Source organism: Chlamydotis macqueenii, chromosome 7 (genome assembly GCF_036417535.1).
Source record: "Chlamydotis macqueenii isolate bChlMac1 chromosome 7, bChlMac1.mat, whole genome shotgun sequence".
Lineage (NCBI taxonomy): Eukaryota > Metazoa > Chordata > Aves > Otidiformes > Otididae > Chlamydotis > Chlamydotis macqueenii.
Genome location: NC_141562.1, coordinates 24,967,521 through 24,985,686, shown reverse-complemented (window position 1 = coordinate 24,985,686; position 18,166 = coordinate 24,967,521). Strand labels below are relative to the sequence as shown.

The 18,166-nt window shown below is 42.6% G+C and overlaps 1 protein-coding gene across 6 annotated transcripts in view; it reads right to left on the bottom strand.

The window, feature by feature from the left end:
* ARMH3 (armadillo like helical domain containing 3) overlaps positions 1–18,166 on the bottom strand; it is a 125,783-nt gene that overhangs the window by 68,489 nt on the left and 39,128 nt on the right. For all 6 annotated transcript variants that reach the window (XR_015259027.1, XR_015259028.1, XM_086751778.1 and 3 more), the window contains exons 20-21: positions 15,948–16,036; positions 220–302 (exon numbers count right to left, since the gene is read on the bottom strand). Coding sequence is in view for 4 of the 6 variants with exons in the window: in XM_086751778.1 (XP_086607904.1) it covers positions 220–302; positions 15,948–16,036 (172 nt within the window). In the remaining 2 variants the exon portion in view is untranslated. The remainder of the gene's footprint in view (positions 1–219; positions 303–15,947; positions 16,037–18,166) is intronic.

Sequence of the window (18,166 nt, the reverse complement as noted above, 5' to 3'; positions counted from 1 at the left end):
TTCTCACCTAGGCTTGTTTACTTCAATGAACAGACACTATAGCTAAGTCCAAGCACTGTCCTTTCCAAACATCTAGCAAAGACAACCAAAATTATATTCCTTAGCTTTGTGACCTTGTTTTGATATCTCCTTACCAGGCCAGAAATCCCAAATTCTTTCCTAAGATTCATTCAAGATTAAGTTGTTTAAAACAAGAGGATTTGCCTTGTCTGTACTCACCATAAGAGCAAGAGTGAAGATATTGTGCTTAGCCAGCAACACAGTCTCATTAGACATGAGGAACTTTAACAAGTTGATCAAAGCTAAGAGAAAATAATACATATTTTTAAAATAAAACTAAAAGCAACGTCATTCTCAACAAGTGACTTAAATACAGATGCATTGTCATTATATAGTATAAACTAACTTAAATGCCAGCTGCTCACCTCTCAGAAATAAACAATTTACATGTGGGGTTTGGCGTTTCTTTGTGGCTAAAATACTGTGCTGTACAGGTAAGTGACAGCTATTTTACTGTCTCACATTTATTCTCCTTCGCTGACTTCCCAATCTAATCTGCTCAGGCTCAAGGTAAGTCTCTTGTTATCTCCTTCAGTTCACGGGAGGTTGTTCCATCTGCCAGAACCTGAAGTGAGCTTTGGGGTTGGAGAATCTGTCTTGCTTCTGCTTCATACATCACCAACATGATGTATGCATAGTCAGCCCCAAACTGTCACTTTTGTTGATATATGCAGTTAAAAAAAAAAAAAAAGTAACAAAAAAAACCCCACAGCATAGCTTTGCTGTAGTTTTATGTCAACGCTGCTGCAACAGTACAAGGAAGGATGTAGCACTTTATTGTGTCAGTTATCTGGGGCTGTGCGGTAAAGACTACAGATCTGGTTCACACTTGTCTTAAAAAAACAAAAACAAAACAAAAAAAACCACAAAAAAACAAACAACAAAAGCTCCTGCTGTAACCACCCAAAATCAGTTAGCGATAGTGGGAATTACAAAAAGGTTGGCTAAAAGAGCTTTAATCAAACAGACTTTACAATGAACAATTGTATTCCATATGTTTGAATAAAATGGAAAGTTCTTTATCTTGTTGTTTCTACTTCTTGAAAATTAAAAAAAAAAAAAAAAAAAAAAGCTATTTTCTTCTGCATTATAGCTGCTCAGGACTGAAAGCTGATGCCTGCCTAGAACAGTCTCAATGTACTCACTGCTCTGAAGTCAACAGATTACAAGACTTAAAACATCTGAATTAGATGGCCTGCAAAGTCAAGCTGGAATGCTAGACAGACTTTTTAAACAAGGTTTTTAATTACCTACTAATTAGCAACTGCATCTAACAGAATAACACCAAGCAAAATTTGTTACTCTCTTCTTCCCCACACCATTACACAAGTGTTGCATGCTAACCAGTAACCTGTGAGAACTCTGGTCTGGGAGAAGCCCATAGCGGATACAGAACAGACCATTCACCTCAGCCCAGAGATACAGGCTATGAAATAGGAGGAGATAAAGCACAGCGAAGAGGAATGAGATAAGGGCAAAATTTAGATACCCTCGCCCTTTCAGGATTACAAAGTATTCACAAAAGGTAAATCCAAGAAAACCTACAGTAAAAAGACAGATGTGAGGAGACTGTTAAGATCTGGAATTAAACAAAATTGTTAGATTCTGAATACAGTCCTGCAACAACTACCTTCCAATACTAGAAGTTCACCAGGAGTACAAAAAGTATGCCCTCCAAAAGGGAAGCCTTCAGGCCTAGTGTGGGTATTTACTCATCGCAGACAGAAGTTACTTCTGTTTAATCTACCAACTGGTGGCTTGATGCTGAACTGCAAACCAGAATGAACAAAGTTCTCTGGAAACTCCAGTCACGCAAGTGATTTATCTTTCAGAGCTATTCCAGGATTTAACAACGAGCAGTAGCATCTCTCCCTTCCGTGACAGCAGCCCACCTCATGAAGCGGATACATTAACACCTTTTCAGTCCAGCCACAGAACTCCTCATGCCATCATCACTTCATCACCAGACTGAAGCTCCTGGGACCAAAAGCAGAGCCTGGATTGCACAACAATCCAGCTCTGGAAATACTCCTGTCAGGTATTTTTCTGTAAAACAGCAGTTTCAAAACAAAGAAGTAGCAGGTACAGATGGGCTCTCACTGGAGTAGAGATCCAGCTAAAAACAGGTTGCCAAGGTAACCAAGCCTCCACAGCAAAACGTAGAGTCTCCCACAGTCAGTGCCTTGAACTGAAGACAGCTGCCCCGCATCTGTCACAGCAGCTTACTGGTCATCTCTCTATTTAACAGTTATAAGCATGGTTTTACCTCTTTCCCAGCCACGCAAGTCCACACAACCAGATTGCCTGACCAGGCGCTGCTGCTCAACTGTGAGCGGCTGGGGCTTCTGAAAGCAGAGGAGCAGAGCTCTGGATTTCCTATACCAAGTGGTGTGAAGTGTCTTGTTCATCCGACCACCTCTCACTCTCCCACCACAACCCTGCTGAAAGGTCTTTGCCAGTGGCTCATCACACAGCACGAGAAGCCCCTGAACATACAAACACAGCTGCTTGTGGTTGGGAGACACTATTTTTAAGAGAACGAGCGTAATCGTCATTTGTCTAGAACACGAGCACTCACCGACTGACAGGGACAAGTACCCCACAGCTGCCCACTGCAGTATTTCTCAGATACCACCTTGAAGCACTTAAGGTGCTTTGTATTGGTGACAACACTTGAAGGAGAACTGCTGCTCTGTTCTACCCCAACAACAGCTCCTATGTTCGTTCCAGACATTGTGATGAATTTGCTCATGTTTAATTTTCCTATTCCAGCTAGAAAGAAGATGAGATTTCCGCTGCTTGGAATCAATCTTTATACCTGAATTACACTGCATCATAGCCCACTCACAGCCAGTCTGTGCTGTTCTTTCCCTAAGAACTAGGGAGAGGGACGTGCTTCACATGAAGAAGAAACAGAGAGCTGGGCTCTGAGCTTGTCAGAAGAGCAAATCCACCAGTTTTACAGTCACTGTGTGCATGAATCTATCCAACTCTTTGAAAACCACACATTCCTAAAAAAGTTGTAGCGCTCTGAATTAGGATATACACTACATCAATGCTCAAAGAACAGCTGATCTTTTTCTACACCAGCACATTCTGCACCAGCCTCTGCTCCAGGGGCTCTACGGAACATGAACACCGTGGCAAACGAGTCCCTAAATCAATGGGTACCTGTGTCTCCGTGGTTTGCTTGTAAGGCTGACCCCGCACTGAAAATGAGGCCAGCTATGCCCTGGAATTTTTAGATCCAGCTTCAGAGACCCAGTGCCCTTCAGTGACAGTTACACACACACAAAATAAACCCTCAGAGCAAAGGCCCAACTGGCCGAATGCCCCTCCGTCCCAGAGCTCCAACAGGGCACTGCTGCTGCTACTCCCAAGCAGTATGAAGCCAGATGTGTCACTTTTTCCCTGCTGTAATCAACTGTTCTCCTCTCACATCCCATCTGCAGGTTGCCCTCTCACAATAGCCAGGAAATGATCCATGTTTTTTTCCCCAACGGAGGAGCAGTTCAATCTCTCAGCTGCGCAGGCAGACAGAACTGTGGCTCTTGTTTGGGCTCAGTCACATTATCCCAGTTTGCGCTGCAGGATTTAACAGTGATGAATGTTTGGACCATGAGATCTATTGCAATATTAACTAGAAAACAGCACCATTTTTGCAATAGCCTCTAGAGCAGGTTTTGTTGGTTTTTTTTTTGGTTTTTTTTTTGGTTTTTTTACCCTAAAGATACTTGTGTTTAGCATCCCTTACCAGGACACAATACACCCATTATGGTGAGCCTTGGAACACCCATAACTCCACAATGTAATACAATAGTGTCACTAGAACTTCTTTAGCAACAACAGCAGGAGGCTGTAACTAAGCTAAACCAGCAGCCATCAGTATTTGCCTGCAAGCTCCTGATTTTGTGACCTCAGCTGAACACACTGGCTACGCTTCTTAAATCAACAAGAAGAGAAGATGGCCTTGAACACCTACATTTACAGCCTCAAAACCAAGTAGAAAAGCATGTTGAGTGGATACTTAAATTGGACATGAAGCCATATGATTGGCTGCATGTGAAAGTGGAATAAAGCATACAGGCTGTTTTTTAGGCAATTTTCTCTCCCAAGGATTATTATAGCCAAAGGATGAAAAGTGACATCACCAGCTTTTACAGATACCCTCCCTGCTTTTTAAACTGAAATGACTGCAGTGAAAGAGGCTCTTAGCTCCTCAGCCACACAGCTGCTTTTCAGGACAGACACTTTCCCTTATCAGCTCTCGTGGCCAGCCTGTCTGTGAGGTGCAATAGTACTCCTGCTCAGTTATTTACAGCCAGTCCTCTGTAAGAAGACTGTGGGCTGCCAGCATCTCTTCTCTTAGAATCATAGAATCATAGAATAGTTAGAGTTGGAAGGGACCTTCAACGGTCATCTAGTCCAACCCCCCTGCAAGAAGCAGGGACATCCCTGACTAGATCAGGTTGCTCAGAGCCTCATCCAGCCTGGCCTTGAACGATTCCAGGGATGGGGCATCCACCACCTCTCTGGGCAACCTGTTCCAGTGCTCTACAACTCTCATTGTAAAAAATTTTTTTCTAATATCTAATCTAAACCTACCTCCTTCTAATTTAAACCCATTACCCCTTGTTCTATCACAACAGGCCCTACTGAACAGCTTCTCCCCATCTTTCCTGTAGGCCCCCTTGAGGTATTGGAAGACCGCTATCAGGTCTCCCCGGAGCCTCCTCTTCTCCAGGCTGAACAGCCCCAACTCTCTCAGCCTGTCCTCATAGGAGAGGTGCTCCAGCCCTCTGATCATCTCTGTGGCCCTCCTCTGGACCCTTTCCAACTGGTCCATGTCCTTCTTGTGTTGGGGACTCCAGAACTGGACGTGGTACTCCAGGTGGGGTCTCACCAGGGCAGAGTAGAGGGGCAGAATCACCTCCCTCAACCTGCTGGCCACGCTCCTCTTGATGCAGCCCAGGATGCGGTTGGCCTTCTGGGCCGCAAGGGCGCATTGCCCACTCATGTTGAACCTCTTCTACCAGGAAGCAAGTAATTCCTGTTACCGACAGATGCCCTTCACTTCCTCCTCCCCCTATTCCTCCACCTGTAGCAGACTTACCTTCTCTCCCTGTAAACCTTGTTTCAAACAAAGTATACTCAGCCCCAGCACATTTGGGATTCACACAAAGTTCTTGTTCTATTTAGTGTCACAGTGTTCACTGTCTGGATCACGTGTAATGCAACAGGAGTGTGGAGGTAGGTTAAGCAGAGGAAAGGGAAAAAAAAAAAAAAAAGTAGTACTATCCCTTGGGCAAGTCAGACTGTAGCACAGACTCTGCCAAGAGCATCAGAAGGCTCTGATGCGTTATTGCAAAACAGAGCAGGAGAGAATAGCCCTGAGACACACACCAATGAGAGCTTGGATGGGTTGAGCACAGTATGGAGGCCTGTCACCACATGTGCTGCGCTTACAAGTCAAAAATCTTCTGATGGTGCATTCAATGGCCCTCAACAAAGGAGCAAGGGAGAAAAAGAGATGTGAGGGCTCCTCAGCCACAGTATAACATCAATTAACAGGATCCTTTTAGCACTCTACTCGAATTTTCTACCCTCCAACTCTCAGGGCACACTGGAAAGAAGAGTTATTTTCCCATTCCCTCTGGAAGTGACCATTGTACCAACAGTATATTCAGTGTCCTCCTTTCAGTGTTTCAACTCACAACACCCTTTGGATGATCCTCACCCACATGTCGCTACAGGGCAGCTGATAATGACATCTGGGCAACACTTCCATGCTGCAGAGAAATCCTCTGCCTATGAGTGGTTCAGCAGCACAGTAGCCAACCCCAACCTCTCGTAGCCAGCCTGTTCACACATACATACTCTCAAGGCAAGGTCCACACCACTCATTGTAGCACATGGTAAGCCAGATCTGGTAAGGATTAGTGCACTAGACCGGAACTGAGAAGAAACTGGATTCAGTTCCTCAGGAAGCAGCACTTCGGTCTTTCTGTGCTTCAGCTCCTCCAGCATAAAAGAGAAAACAGCACCAATATATCTGCAACAGCACTGGAAGCACATAAACAGATCAACAAGAACAGCCCTGGCTGTGCCCAGTCAGACGAAAGGCCCACCTACGCTCAATATTCTGTCTCTAACCAGTCAACATCAAATGCCTGTTGAAAAGTAATAGGCCAAACAATGCTTTCTCCTAACAGTCTTTCAGATTGCAAAATTCAGTGTGATCCCCTTACACGAGGAAAACTACGGCACAGAGTGTGGAAACAACAGACTCTCACAACACAACAATACCATCACCCCGTACCAGTCCACTCTCCTATTCCACACTGGAAGGCACAAGGGCTGAACTAGGATAAGCCACTGTGCTGTTATAAGGAGTCAGAGAGACCCCAGAAAAGAGTAACCACCTGTAATAAATGCTATACCTGAAGAGAAATTCCGAAGTTGGGAAGCAAAAGGCTCAAATATGATATACTGAGATGACCAGAGTGTTGAGAGGGTGCAGATCTGGCTATGTTCAGCACAGGCAGACACTCAGCAGAACAGTGATCAAAACAAACTCAGCAGGAGATTAATATCTACAGATAGGGTTTGACAGAAAAAAAAAACAAACCCAAAAGAGGTAGTTTCCAGATAGAGCAGTAGGAATGGGAAATGTGTCTGAGAAATAGCTACATGGCTATTACAAACTAATGCACCAGAACCCCCCAAGGCACAAACTATCCCAGCATCCTTGGACAAGTGAACCAATTACTCAGGGACAGCACTTGCAGCTTCCTGTCAATCAGCCAAAGCGCTAGAAAACAAGACTATTGCACCATTGCTGCAGTCACCTCTCAAGGGAGCAGGGGAAGCAATAAAAGCTCTGTCAACATCACTATTCAACATGCTTCAGCTCCTTCCCTCTGTTCTGATAAGGTGGGAGCACCCTGCTCATGCTTGAAACAATTCACCTGGCTGGATGGCACCTCTAACTGCTGCCTCCCTGCTTGCTGCCACGGGGACTGCCAAATTCCTGCTCCCAGCCACCAAGGCTCTGCAGCAGACAGCAGCCGGCTATCCGCAGGCTCCCCATCACCAGCAGCTCGGCACTCGAGCAGTTCCCCCTTCTCCCCATGACTCTCAGTGTACAACCATGAGAGCAGCCTGTGTTCTTAATGAGAAAAAGCAGCTTGCCAGAGAGCTGGAGCCCATGCTGGCATAGCCCATCGCTCCCAGGATCAGCGAAGTAGGCCACTTCACTTCCAACCCTTTACTTCCTTTACAGTCCCCATCCCCAGTACTCACTGCTCCCCCCTAACTGCAGCCAACGGTGTGAAAATTGCAAGCTTAGTGGAAATGCTCATTGCTGATGCCAGAGCAATGCTGCTTGATAGCAATCCAGCAAAGCAGTAAGAAAGAAACCAAATTTTCCAACTTCAGCTAAAGTTCAGATGAACAATATGTTTTTTTCTTAAAAGTAAAAAAAAAGAAAAAAAAAACACACACACACAAGCTTAATTCCTCTTTAGAGGAAATTGAAGTATTGAGCTCAATTCTATTCTGTCTGACAGCGCAGGTTCACACTGTTAATTAAATAGCAGTCTTGGGAGTTAAGGTTGCACATTTTTGCATGGGGTTTTAAAACAGAAAAGAGGGAGCATCTGGAGAAGGAGCAGAAACGCTGTGTGAGAACATGGAAAGACAGCAAAGTAAGGGACCCGGGAGCGCTGCTCTTGAAAACAAAAAGGGGACAGGGATAAATCACTGCATTCTGAATGCTGCAGCCACTCTGTGTAGACAATGAACTGGCTGTGAACAGCTCTGGCTGTAACACTTGTGTCATAAATGGGACTGTTTCCCAGGAAAAACTATCACGCTATCTCTACTAGGTCACCACGATCTGCAAACTGTTAGGGATTCACAATCAAATTCTCCAGTGTTAGCTAGCTTTATTTAAAAACTAATTTGCAGGACAGAGCAACATACCGAGACGAGACTTGCCAGGCTGAGGCAAAATGACCAAGCGGTTACTAAACATTTGTCCATTAAATTCCCTTTGTGCTCATCTGAGCAAGGCTCTGTTGATGATGAATTCCCATCCTGATCCTACCAGGTGATCAATAACGGACACAAATCTTGTATTATTCTTTTTCCCTCCATTGGCAACCAGAGCGAAACTCTTTATCATCAGTATTAAAATGTTAAAATAAAGTGAAGGTAAGTAGAATTAAGTAATAGAACACTAAGAAGGATTTAAGTAAAAGGAGATGCTTCCTAAAAATGTCCTATGGAGGGAATTGAGAACATCCTCTTTTACAAGAAAGCCCCTGAGTTTTTACACCTAGTTCATCAGAATACTGAAGGATCTCGCTGTTTTTTGCAAACCTAGAGCTAAGCATCTCTGCCCTCAGGGTGCTAATACAAGACCTGTGAAGTCCTGTCCATGTCCTTCTTAGCACAGAAAGAAGTCATAAGCACAGTTGAAATGGTCAAAACATCATTCTGAAAAGAAAACATCTCTTCCTCTTTCAAGCATACAATACATGAAGAAGTAATGGAAAAAATTGCTCAGGATACACACTTAAGCTAGACGCTAGCTCTCATTCCTCAGTTTTGCACACCAAAGTATGGTTCTAGGAAGGCCTTCAAGTAAGAGAATAGGAAAAGGATATTTAGTCCATCCCTGATAGTTAAACATCCTGAACAGTTCCCTTTCCAGATCATGAATAGATTATAGAAACACAAAGTTTCTATCCAGTAACACTTGACAGTCTCCCTATCCCTCTAACCCCAGACCTCATCCTACCTCATCCCTGCTCTACTCAGGGCCTCCTATTCCTCCTAACATGCTATCACCTCCAATTCATCTTAGAGCATCACAGAACCATTTCAGTTAGAAGGGACCTTTAAAGGTCATCTAGTCCAACTCCTCTGCAAGAAGCAGGGACATCTCCAGCTCTATCAGGTTGCTCAGAGCCTAATCCAATCTGGTCTTGAATGTTTCCAGGGATGGGGCATCAACTACCTCTCTGGGCAACCTGTTCCATTGTTTCACCACCCTCATGGTAAAAAATTTCTTCCTTATATCTAGTCTAAACTACCCTCTTTTAGTTTAAAGCCATTACACCTTGTCCTATCACAACAGGCCCTGGTAAAAAGATTGTCCCCATCCTTCTTATAAGCCCCCTTTAAGTACTGACAGGTCACAATAAGGTCTCACTGGAGCCTTCTCTTCTGCAAGCTGAACAACCCCAAATCTCATTCTTTCTTCATAGGAGAGATCATCTTCGTGGCCCTCCTCTGGACTCACTCCAACAGGTCTCTGTCCTTCTTATGTTAGGGGCCTCAAAGCTGAACGTAGTATTTCAGTACCCTCAAGTCCTTCTTGGCAGTGATGCTCCCAACCCCTTCACCCCCTAGCCTGTACTGATACCAGGAGTTGCTCTGATTCACATGCAGGACCTTGCACCTGGTTGAACTTCACGAGGTTTGCACGGGCCCAGCTCTCCAGCCTGCCAAGGTCCCTCTGGATGGCATCCCTTCCCTCCAGTGCGTCAATCACAGCACACAGCTTGGTGTCGTTGGTGAAGTCGACAAGGGGGCACTCTATCCCACTGTCCATGTCGCTAACAAAGATGTTAAACAGCACCAGTCCCAACACTGAGCCCTGAGGAATGCCACTCATCACCCATCTCCACCTGGACATTGAGCCATTGATCATAACTTTTTGAGTGCAACCATCCAGCCAATTTCTCATCCTCCGAGTGGTCCATCCATCAAATCCATGCCTCTCCAATTTAGAGACAAGGATGTCATGCTGGACAATGTCAAATGCTTTGGCAAATTTTAGGCTCTTCATCCTCCAAGGTCAAGATCCCATCCAGCTCCAAAGACCTACCTATCCCATCAACTCAGAATTCCCATTCCCATTGCTACTGCTCAGCAGCTCATCTTTAACCAGCCTGGACACAGTTCTCGCCTCTTTCTGGCTCAGTTCGTGGTGCTCCTACTGAACTACCACTGGGAACTGCAGAGAGAGCCCATCCTTCCCCCTTCCAGCCTCATTCCTCAGTGAAGTGGCACTCTCTTTAAAAAGTCTGCATCACCTTGTACTCAAACAACTCATGAGATCCCAAATCTCCAGCATGGCATATGGCACATGGCTGGGAGCTCTCAGTCACAAGGATATTCACAATGGGCAGCTTTGAAAAGTTGGGCCGGCCTCCCACTATCAAAAGGCACGGAGAAACGAGAGGGCAAGCACAAGGTAAAATCTGCATTAGGCAGAGTATGTGGAGCTCCAAAGGTGTTACAATTCTAGCATTTGTTCTCTCTACAGTTTACAAGCAGCACAGTAAAGTCAGAAAGCATTTCTGCTGGAAGGTATCTGAAAGGTCAAGTCTCACATATTTATTTCTTTTTCTTCCCAAAACAGTAAGCTAAAGTAGAACCCTTTAACAGAGACAAACAGACCTTCTTTGTACTCACCATATTTCATTTTCATTTTATGAAAGCATTACACTTAACACACAGGCTCCTGTTCCTTCTACCCTATCCCTACATAAGACCTTTATTAGTTTCCGTTGAAGATGCTGTGCTGAAGACACCATTCTCTTATGCTTGCAACATCCTTCACTGCTTAAAGACCTTTCTTTGTTACTATATTATAAAATTCCTCATTGCACAGAAACTACCACAGGAGTCTTATCTATACAATCAGCTGGACCATGACTGCTTCCTCTGAACTCTTAAGACTTCAGACGCATGCAGAACACAGTCCTGTTGGATCTTGAACTTTGGTAGCATTTTTTAAAGTCACACAAGACATTCTGTGAGTTTGGAAGAAGGTCACATTTTCAGTCTTTAATTTTTTTTTCCCTAAAATATTTAGGCCATTTGCTAACTGGCTAAGCAGCTCTATAGTCTTTCAACTGTAACGGCACCAAGTGATCATGCATTTTACCAGTGAACTAGACTGTCTGGTACACCAGTATATGAATCTTGCCTACAAAAGAGCTGCAAGAAGACAAGCTTCCCTTGCTAGGCAGCTGCTACAGAATGTGATAGTGGCAGTGGAATTAGAGATGAAGGGAAGATGCACTATCACCTCATTTCCAATCTGTTCAGCAACAGGAATCAGAGGGCTGAAGCAGACCTGATCAACATCTGGAGAACCAAAAATGCCGTAAGTAACAAATGCTATCAGTAATCACTATTTCAGCCACAGAAATAAAGCAAAGTACAAGAGATTAAACAATACCACCTTAAACATGCACCGTATGAGGGTAAGTGTGTTATATATACTGAGAGTGGTTCTCCCCCACCAAAAATATTGCTTCTTTATTTTAAGACGTTCCAAAGAGGAACCTTTCACTTCTTCAGTATTCACTCAAAAAGATTTGTAAAGTAATATTATCCTCATGTTACAAATACAGACACAGACAAAAAGATCTAAGGAGTTTAGAAGAGGATAAAAGTATATTCTTATATCCAGTAGCATTGCAAAAGTCTGCTTTGATAATCCTAAAATAAAAACTGAGAAAAATTAACTTATTGATAGTGCTACATATTTGAAGCACCTTTGCTTTAACAGTGCATTCAGTGTCTATCAAATTAACTAAGCTACAAGATAAGAAACTGTAGTCCTTATGTTACAATAATTTGGAAACTGATCGTCAATGCTTGCTAATGACAAAGTTCATTTTTAATCCTACTTTGCACGCAATTGCCCTAATAAATAGCTATTTCACCATTATTCATTATTATATTTAAGATTTTCTTATTATCTACTCCTGCCATTATAAGTCTATATTAGACTCGCTTTTCTGTTTCTTTAAACATAGCTTTTGCTTAAAGCAAACCATAGCAACTGCAAAGAAGTTACCTGCACCCCCTAAGCTCAGAGCGAATTGCTCAAGCATTACTAATTTTGAGGTGGGAGGAGTTGAAGAAATGAGGTCTTTTTATATAAAAAGCTTAAATGACTCATGAAAACTCTTTTGGCATAGCTTATACATGCTTGACAACAACAACATATATAGCACCTTCCATCGATGAAGTGCTATGCAAACTAGTTAAGAGTTCAACAATTAAAACCCAAATTTCGCCTTTATGACCACCAAAATCAGCCTTGTATTTTCACAGAACAAGGAGCAGAACTTAAGAAAAACATTGGGCATAACATGCTGTTTCTGAGAGCAGGGAGCTGGTTGTTACCAAGTGAAGTTTCCTTATCAGCTATATGAAGTACCTTACACTTGACATTCAATAAATCAGTATTTTAAAAGTATCAGGTACCTGGCATAACAGTCCAGGAGATTTGCCAGTTGGCCAAAATGTCTGTAAGGGAACAGGTCAACACAAACATATCCACTTATGGTTTCTGGCCTTGGCCAAATTTCCAGGCTAGTCCTCAGTTATGGTACACTGTCACAGAAGAAAAACCTGTAGATTTTCTTCAGCACTCAAAGGGAAGAATCACATACTAACCACAGATGATCGAACTGAATAATGATCTGCTGAAAAGCTCTATTAAAGAGGAACCAAGATCAACAGGCGTCTCTGGATCTGAATGCCTGGTCCACCTATCAGTAGCTGCATTTCATAATCATTTTCATAGGCTAATTAAATTACAACTGCTTTTCACTCTCTAGCACTGTCATGCTAATAAAACCAGAACAAGCATGCTTTTTTGGTTATTCCAGAATCTAGCTCCACTAGTGATCCGATATTTATTTTCACACTACTTTCAGCTAGAGTCAGCTTAAATGTACTACTTTTGCCACCTACAGATATTCCTCTCTGTCAGTCCTGCTTGCAGCTCTCAAACTCATGCATCATTCTCTGTCAGCTAAACATTCTTGGTCATCTGGTCAGCACAGCTAGAGATTTATACTGTATTGAGTGCCGTAGTCCTGGCCCCTTGACTCAGTATGAAAGAATTAATCTAATGGAGAAGTTAAGGCTGGATCACAACATAAGACTCAGTAACAATATTGCTCTTCCTCAAGCTCAGATGTTGAAAATGGAAGTCCAACAGAAGTAAGATCATATGCAAGTCACGCGCCACATAGTGGCATATCCAAAAAGCTATGAAATTACAGACTGTACAAACAGCCCAATATGTGTCCTGAGAGATGCCAAATACCTGGCTCCACTGCTTTTCTCTGCAATCATTGCAACTTAAAATAAAAAAACAAATGCAGAAACTTTCTCAAAGTGCTGCTGGCCTTCCATACTGAAGACAACGCACCCATAAAGGAAGAACATCTATCCATCAGATGACACACGAGTGGCTTTCCTTAATTAGAGACTAGCTAACATTAGAAGCTGCAAGTGAACAGAAGGCTCCATACATTGCTACTATTTCCACCTACAACCTTTATCTCAGTTCCTCCACATGCTATACTGACTACCTACCCCACAGTATTCCCTTTGTCTTCTCCCACTCAATTTTCTGCCTAAAACAACTCTCCTCCTTTTACGTGCCAGGCAGAATTCTCTCCCTGTCTTTCATTACTTCCTTACACCAATTCCCTCCAGTTTCTTTGTTCCACTCAGCTCTGTTGGAGGCCTTCCATTGCTATTATCCACGCTGCACAACAAGGGCATTGCTTCAGTCATCACACACCTTGTCATTCAAGATGACAAGTGTGGGCTTGAAGACCTTCTGTAAAACACACCTGATAGAGCAACTTGAGATCTCAGGCCTTAGAGTGAATAGTTGATCCCTTTTATCCAGCAGCAATAACGAATTATTCGATCCAAAAGAAAAGCTCAAAGGGGAATATGCTCACATAAAAGACAGAAACAAATTCAGAAGTCCCTGCGCTCTGGCTTGGAATCATTTGTCAGACACATAGAGACCAGAAAAATAGCCATTCTTTCACATCAAAGGCAGCAGCATTCTGGGGAATCAAAGAGCAGCCTCCAGAAGGAGAAGAGTTAATTATGAAATATATCTCAAGCTAGGGCTGGCAATTAGCATTTAGTCTGCTACACATAGAGCACTCTAGAAGTACACACCTGGAGCAGCCAGGATGTGCCCTTTTACAGGTGCACGTGCTGTTCAACCCAGGGTCTTTCCAGCCTGTGTGAGTCACCTAGCAGCTACTGAAGGATCTCTCTGTTCACCTCAACATCCTTTAAGAAAAGATTTGAAACATTCTTCTTGTAAGTTACTCCTTGATGAGAAGATCTCCCTAAAGATGTAGAAATTGGTAGTGTGTAGCTCTTTAGCTACATCAGGTGTGCAGACATTCCTGGTCTTTCACAGAAACCTGACCAATCTGAGTTCTTTTTACTTTATTGCTTTGCTTTAGAAGCACATGCAGCACTTAACACTTCTGAGACACTATACCTTTCCAAAGCACTATACAAACACCAGCTAATTAGAGACAACTAACAAGAATATCCCAAGATACTGAATCTCAGTGTGTAGCAAGGATTTTTATTTTTTCCCCCTAAAACAGGGAAAGTTCAGGACTGAAAGATGCCCAAGAGTGTGCTCTCTGAACTGCAGAACAATACCTTCAAGCAGAAGGCATTATATTTGACACTTCCATACGGCCAGTGTGTAGGAGAGACCCAGCTCAGTCTAGCCCAATAGGAACGGATCCGGTAACTGCTGAGAAGATAACACATACACTGTCAGATGCAATTTCTAGTCACAACAGACATCCACATCATACACTTCTCCTGAACCTGTACTACTACACTGCAGCCATGCCTCTAGGGGCTCTGTTCTGAAGAAAACAATAGAAAATAAATCCCTTAATTAGGGGCACCCACTTCACCTTCTACAGGAATAATTTACAAAGTCTGAAGGGCCACATGTCACACAAGGTGAAAATTTAATAACTGAAAGTGTCTCAGGTTGCTGGTTCATTTCTCTGTACCTACACTCAGCTGTGCAAAGCTACTGAAGGGAAGTACTCAGTGTTAATTGAGAACAGCTTCACAAGCCACTCATCACCGCCTTTTTCAAAAGCTATCCTCAAATTTCTGACGGGAGTTCCATTACACCAGCCAAGTCACTGATCCTAGGTCTCAAGCACAGCTCCAGGAATACACAATCAGGGGCATGTTCCCTTGAATTTTCATAAACCTCTTGTTTAAGCCACAGCAGCTAGAGGATTAACTGTACTTTCCTAGCTGAGCTACTTCACTGCTTGCAAGATTAGAACAGAAGCACACACCATATCCACGAAAGAAGCCCGTTAGGTCTCATTATTCATTCTGCTACCCCCTTGCTCAAACTTCCCACACAACGATGGCATCATGAAACAGTCCACTAGATTATGAGAAACAAGCCAAACCCCATAATACTTATCCATCCTGGGATATCAGTGGCATGAACCAGACTATCTATCGTCAATGCAAAGTTCAGAATGAACAGCCTCTCTTCCTCCCGCTGACATTTATAGGTTGCTCTCTTCAGGAGAAGCAGCCACACCCTATTCTATGTGTATCCATCTCCTATCCATCTCCAACAGCAAAAAGGAAAAGTAAGCTTCATCTCCCTTTACCCAAGAGCCTACCTCCTTTCTACTCACAAATATCTGAGAGAGAAACACCACTGCATAAAACATTACTCCATTTCTCCAATCAGGTGAAGAGGGACTCAGGTAATGAAACGGAAAAACAAAGACACTTGGATACCATGGTGATCATGGCCAGACAAGAAAGTAAATTAGCTACCATTATGATAATGGCTCATCTTTCCAAAAGAGGTAATTTGCATATAACAACTAAGAAGCAAAATAAAGATGCTTTAAAAGAATTGCTGCTTGTTTTTTAACTATGTAGCAATGGAACAAACAGGCACAGCCACCAAACAGCCACCCACTCTGGGCTTTTCATATTTTACTGTCTCTGCAGACGCAAAGTACCTGACCAAAGCTCCCTCCAGGTGTAATGAAGCCTCACTCTGCATTTCTTCTGGTAGCACAGCAGCTTGTGCACAATCTGAATGCATCGTCTGGAAAAGAGAGGGTAAAGGATTCATTACATTGCACTTCCCAGCAATTCTCCTTCGAATCTGGAAATCTCTCTGAAATCAGCAGCAGGGAAACAGACAAACTCAGAGCCTGTCAGAGGAGGACAGAGCTCATGGTTTTGAGCTCCTAAAGGGAGCCGCAAGAAAGAACCACATTAGAGAAGAGAAAGGGGCCTGTACGCTTTCAGCTCAACATGATTGGACTGACAACAGGTGCAAGTTTGTTGTTTATGTTTAATTAATACTTCCCACTCTTTGCTGCCCTTACCTGAGGGCCTCATAAGCTCTACAAAAGGAGTTCCTTAACTTGCATATGTATGAGATATAATCCACTCAGATTTTGTAAAACCTGGACACAATGGAGTTTTTCAGTTTCTTTCACCCAAATGATGAGGCTAAAGGAAATGACAGTGAAAAACTGCAGGATTTTTAGTTTGACTGAAGCATGCAGTTTAATTATACAAAAAAGAAAGATTTCTGTCAAATTTTCCAGTCTCCTTAAACAATTAATTTAAGTACAAGCTTTGAAATGATCAAGCAACACACCTACAAGCTCTGAAATCCCCCAACTTTCAGCTAGCATACTTGTCAAGTCTCCAAATCATGTAGGTCTCTGTAGCATCTAGTGTTCATACAAACTCTTCACAAACATTCCTCACAAATAACATCAGAACTAAATATACAATATAATAATTATCTAGCATTAGCTATCATTAAGGACAAGACAGAAAATACACACAAATTTGAATTTGTTAGACCAAGCTATTTTTAGTTACAGACATTTAGACAAAACAGAAGGAAGACCTCAAAAAGGAAAAATTCCTTTTTCCCTCAAATCCTTATTTCTCATTAATATCAACATCTCTCAAAAAAAAGACATTACAAATTAGACAAACACAGAGAAATCAAATACAAAAAATTTGCATCAAAGCCATTCAAAATGGGGTGAAGAGTTCAAAATAAGGCTTCAAAAAGCCTTAAGAAATGATATGCAGAAAGTATACGTTATTCTTTTCAGAGTCTTAGATTATCCCAAAAATATCACAATGCACTGAAGGACTGAAACTAACTTCAAACAAATAACAGTAAAACCATTTAAAACATCTGAGCATCACACTAAGTGCTGTATTTCAAATTGGTTTCTCATAAATTCAACCAAAAAAAAGGAAGCAAACCAGCTAGGATACAGACAACTGTCTTCAGATCAGGAACAGCAATCACTCTGGGGAGAGATCTGCTATTTCTGATGTTGCTGGTACCAGACAATGCCCAGTTCCTTTCCGCCTACATATTTGCTTGGTAGTAAGACTAAAATTGGCCTCCACAAAAAAAAAAAAACAAACCAAAAAAAAACACAAAAAAAAAACCACAACAAAACAAAAAAAAAACCAAAAAAACCCCCACCAACCACAAAACAACAAACACACACACATTTATTTAAGGCACTGACCAGAGAGAATGGCAATGGTCAAAACATTTCTTTATAATTACAATAGCTGTTAACGCAAAATACTCTGCAGACATATCTCAGTATTGAAACTCTGTCGTTGTACACAGCAGCATACAGCTTTCTGGGTGAAATCAAGGTATGGAAGAAAAGGTATAAGGAGGGGCGTAATAGCCCTGGTACCCCTGCCTAAAGAGCCAGAGCACCAGCTACCAGTCTCTATAGACTCCCAAAACACACTGCTTGGGTATGAAGCTGCTTTAGCTATGAAGTTAACCATCCTGGTGGGGCGTCTTCGTTTTTTAGCATTGTGCTGAGGATTCACAATACAGGTAATGGACAAAACACATCCTTGGTCAAAGCAGCCTGAATTTCTCTTTTAAAAATTAATATGTCCTCCCTTGAGTAGCTTCATATTGTCACTTTTTAAATGTATTGCAGAGAATATGACACTGTTTGCGCATTCAGAACACCCACTTTGTCTGCAATAACTGCGTCTGCTATGGGATGGTTTCAGACAGGAGTGTAGTGCAAGGACTGCGCAAACATGCCAAAAGGAATGGATACAGATGTCCACTGATGGTTGCCACTGCTCATTATTTTTACTCTCATGGGGCTTCTAGATGTGACCATACTTTTGAGCTCAAGCATTTCATACCTTTCTT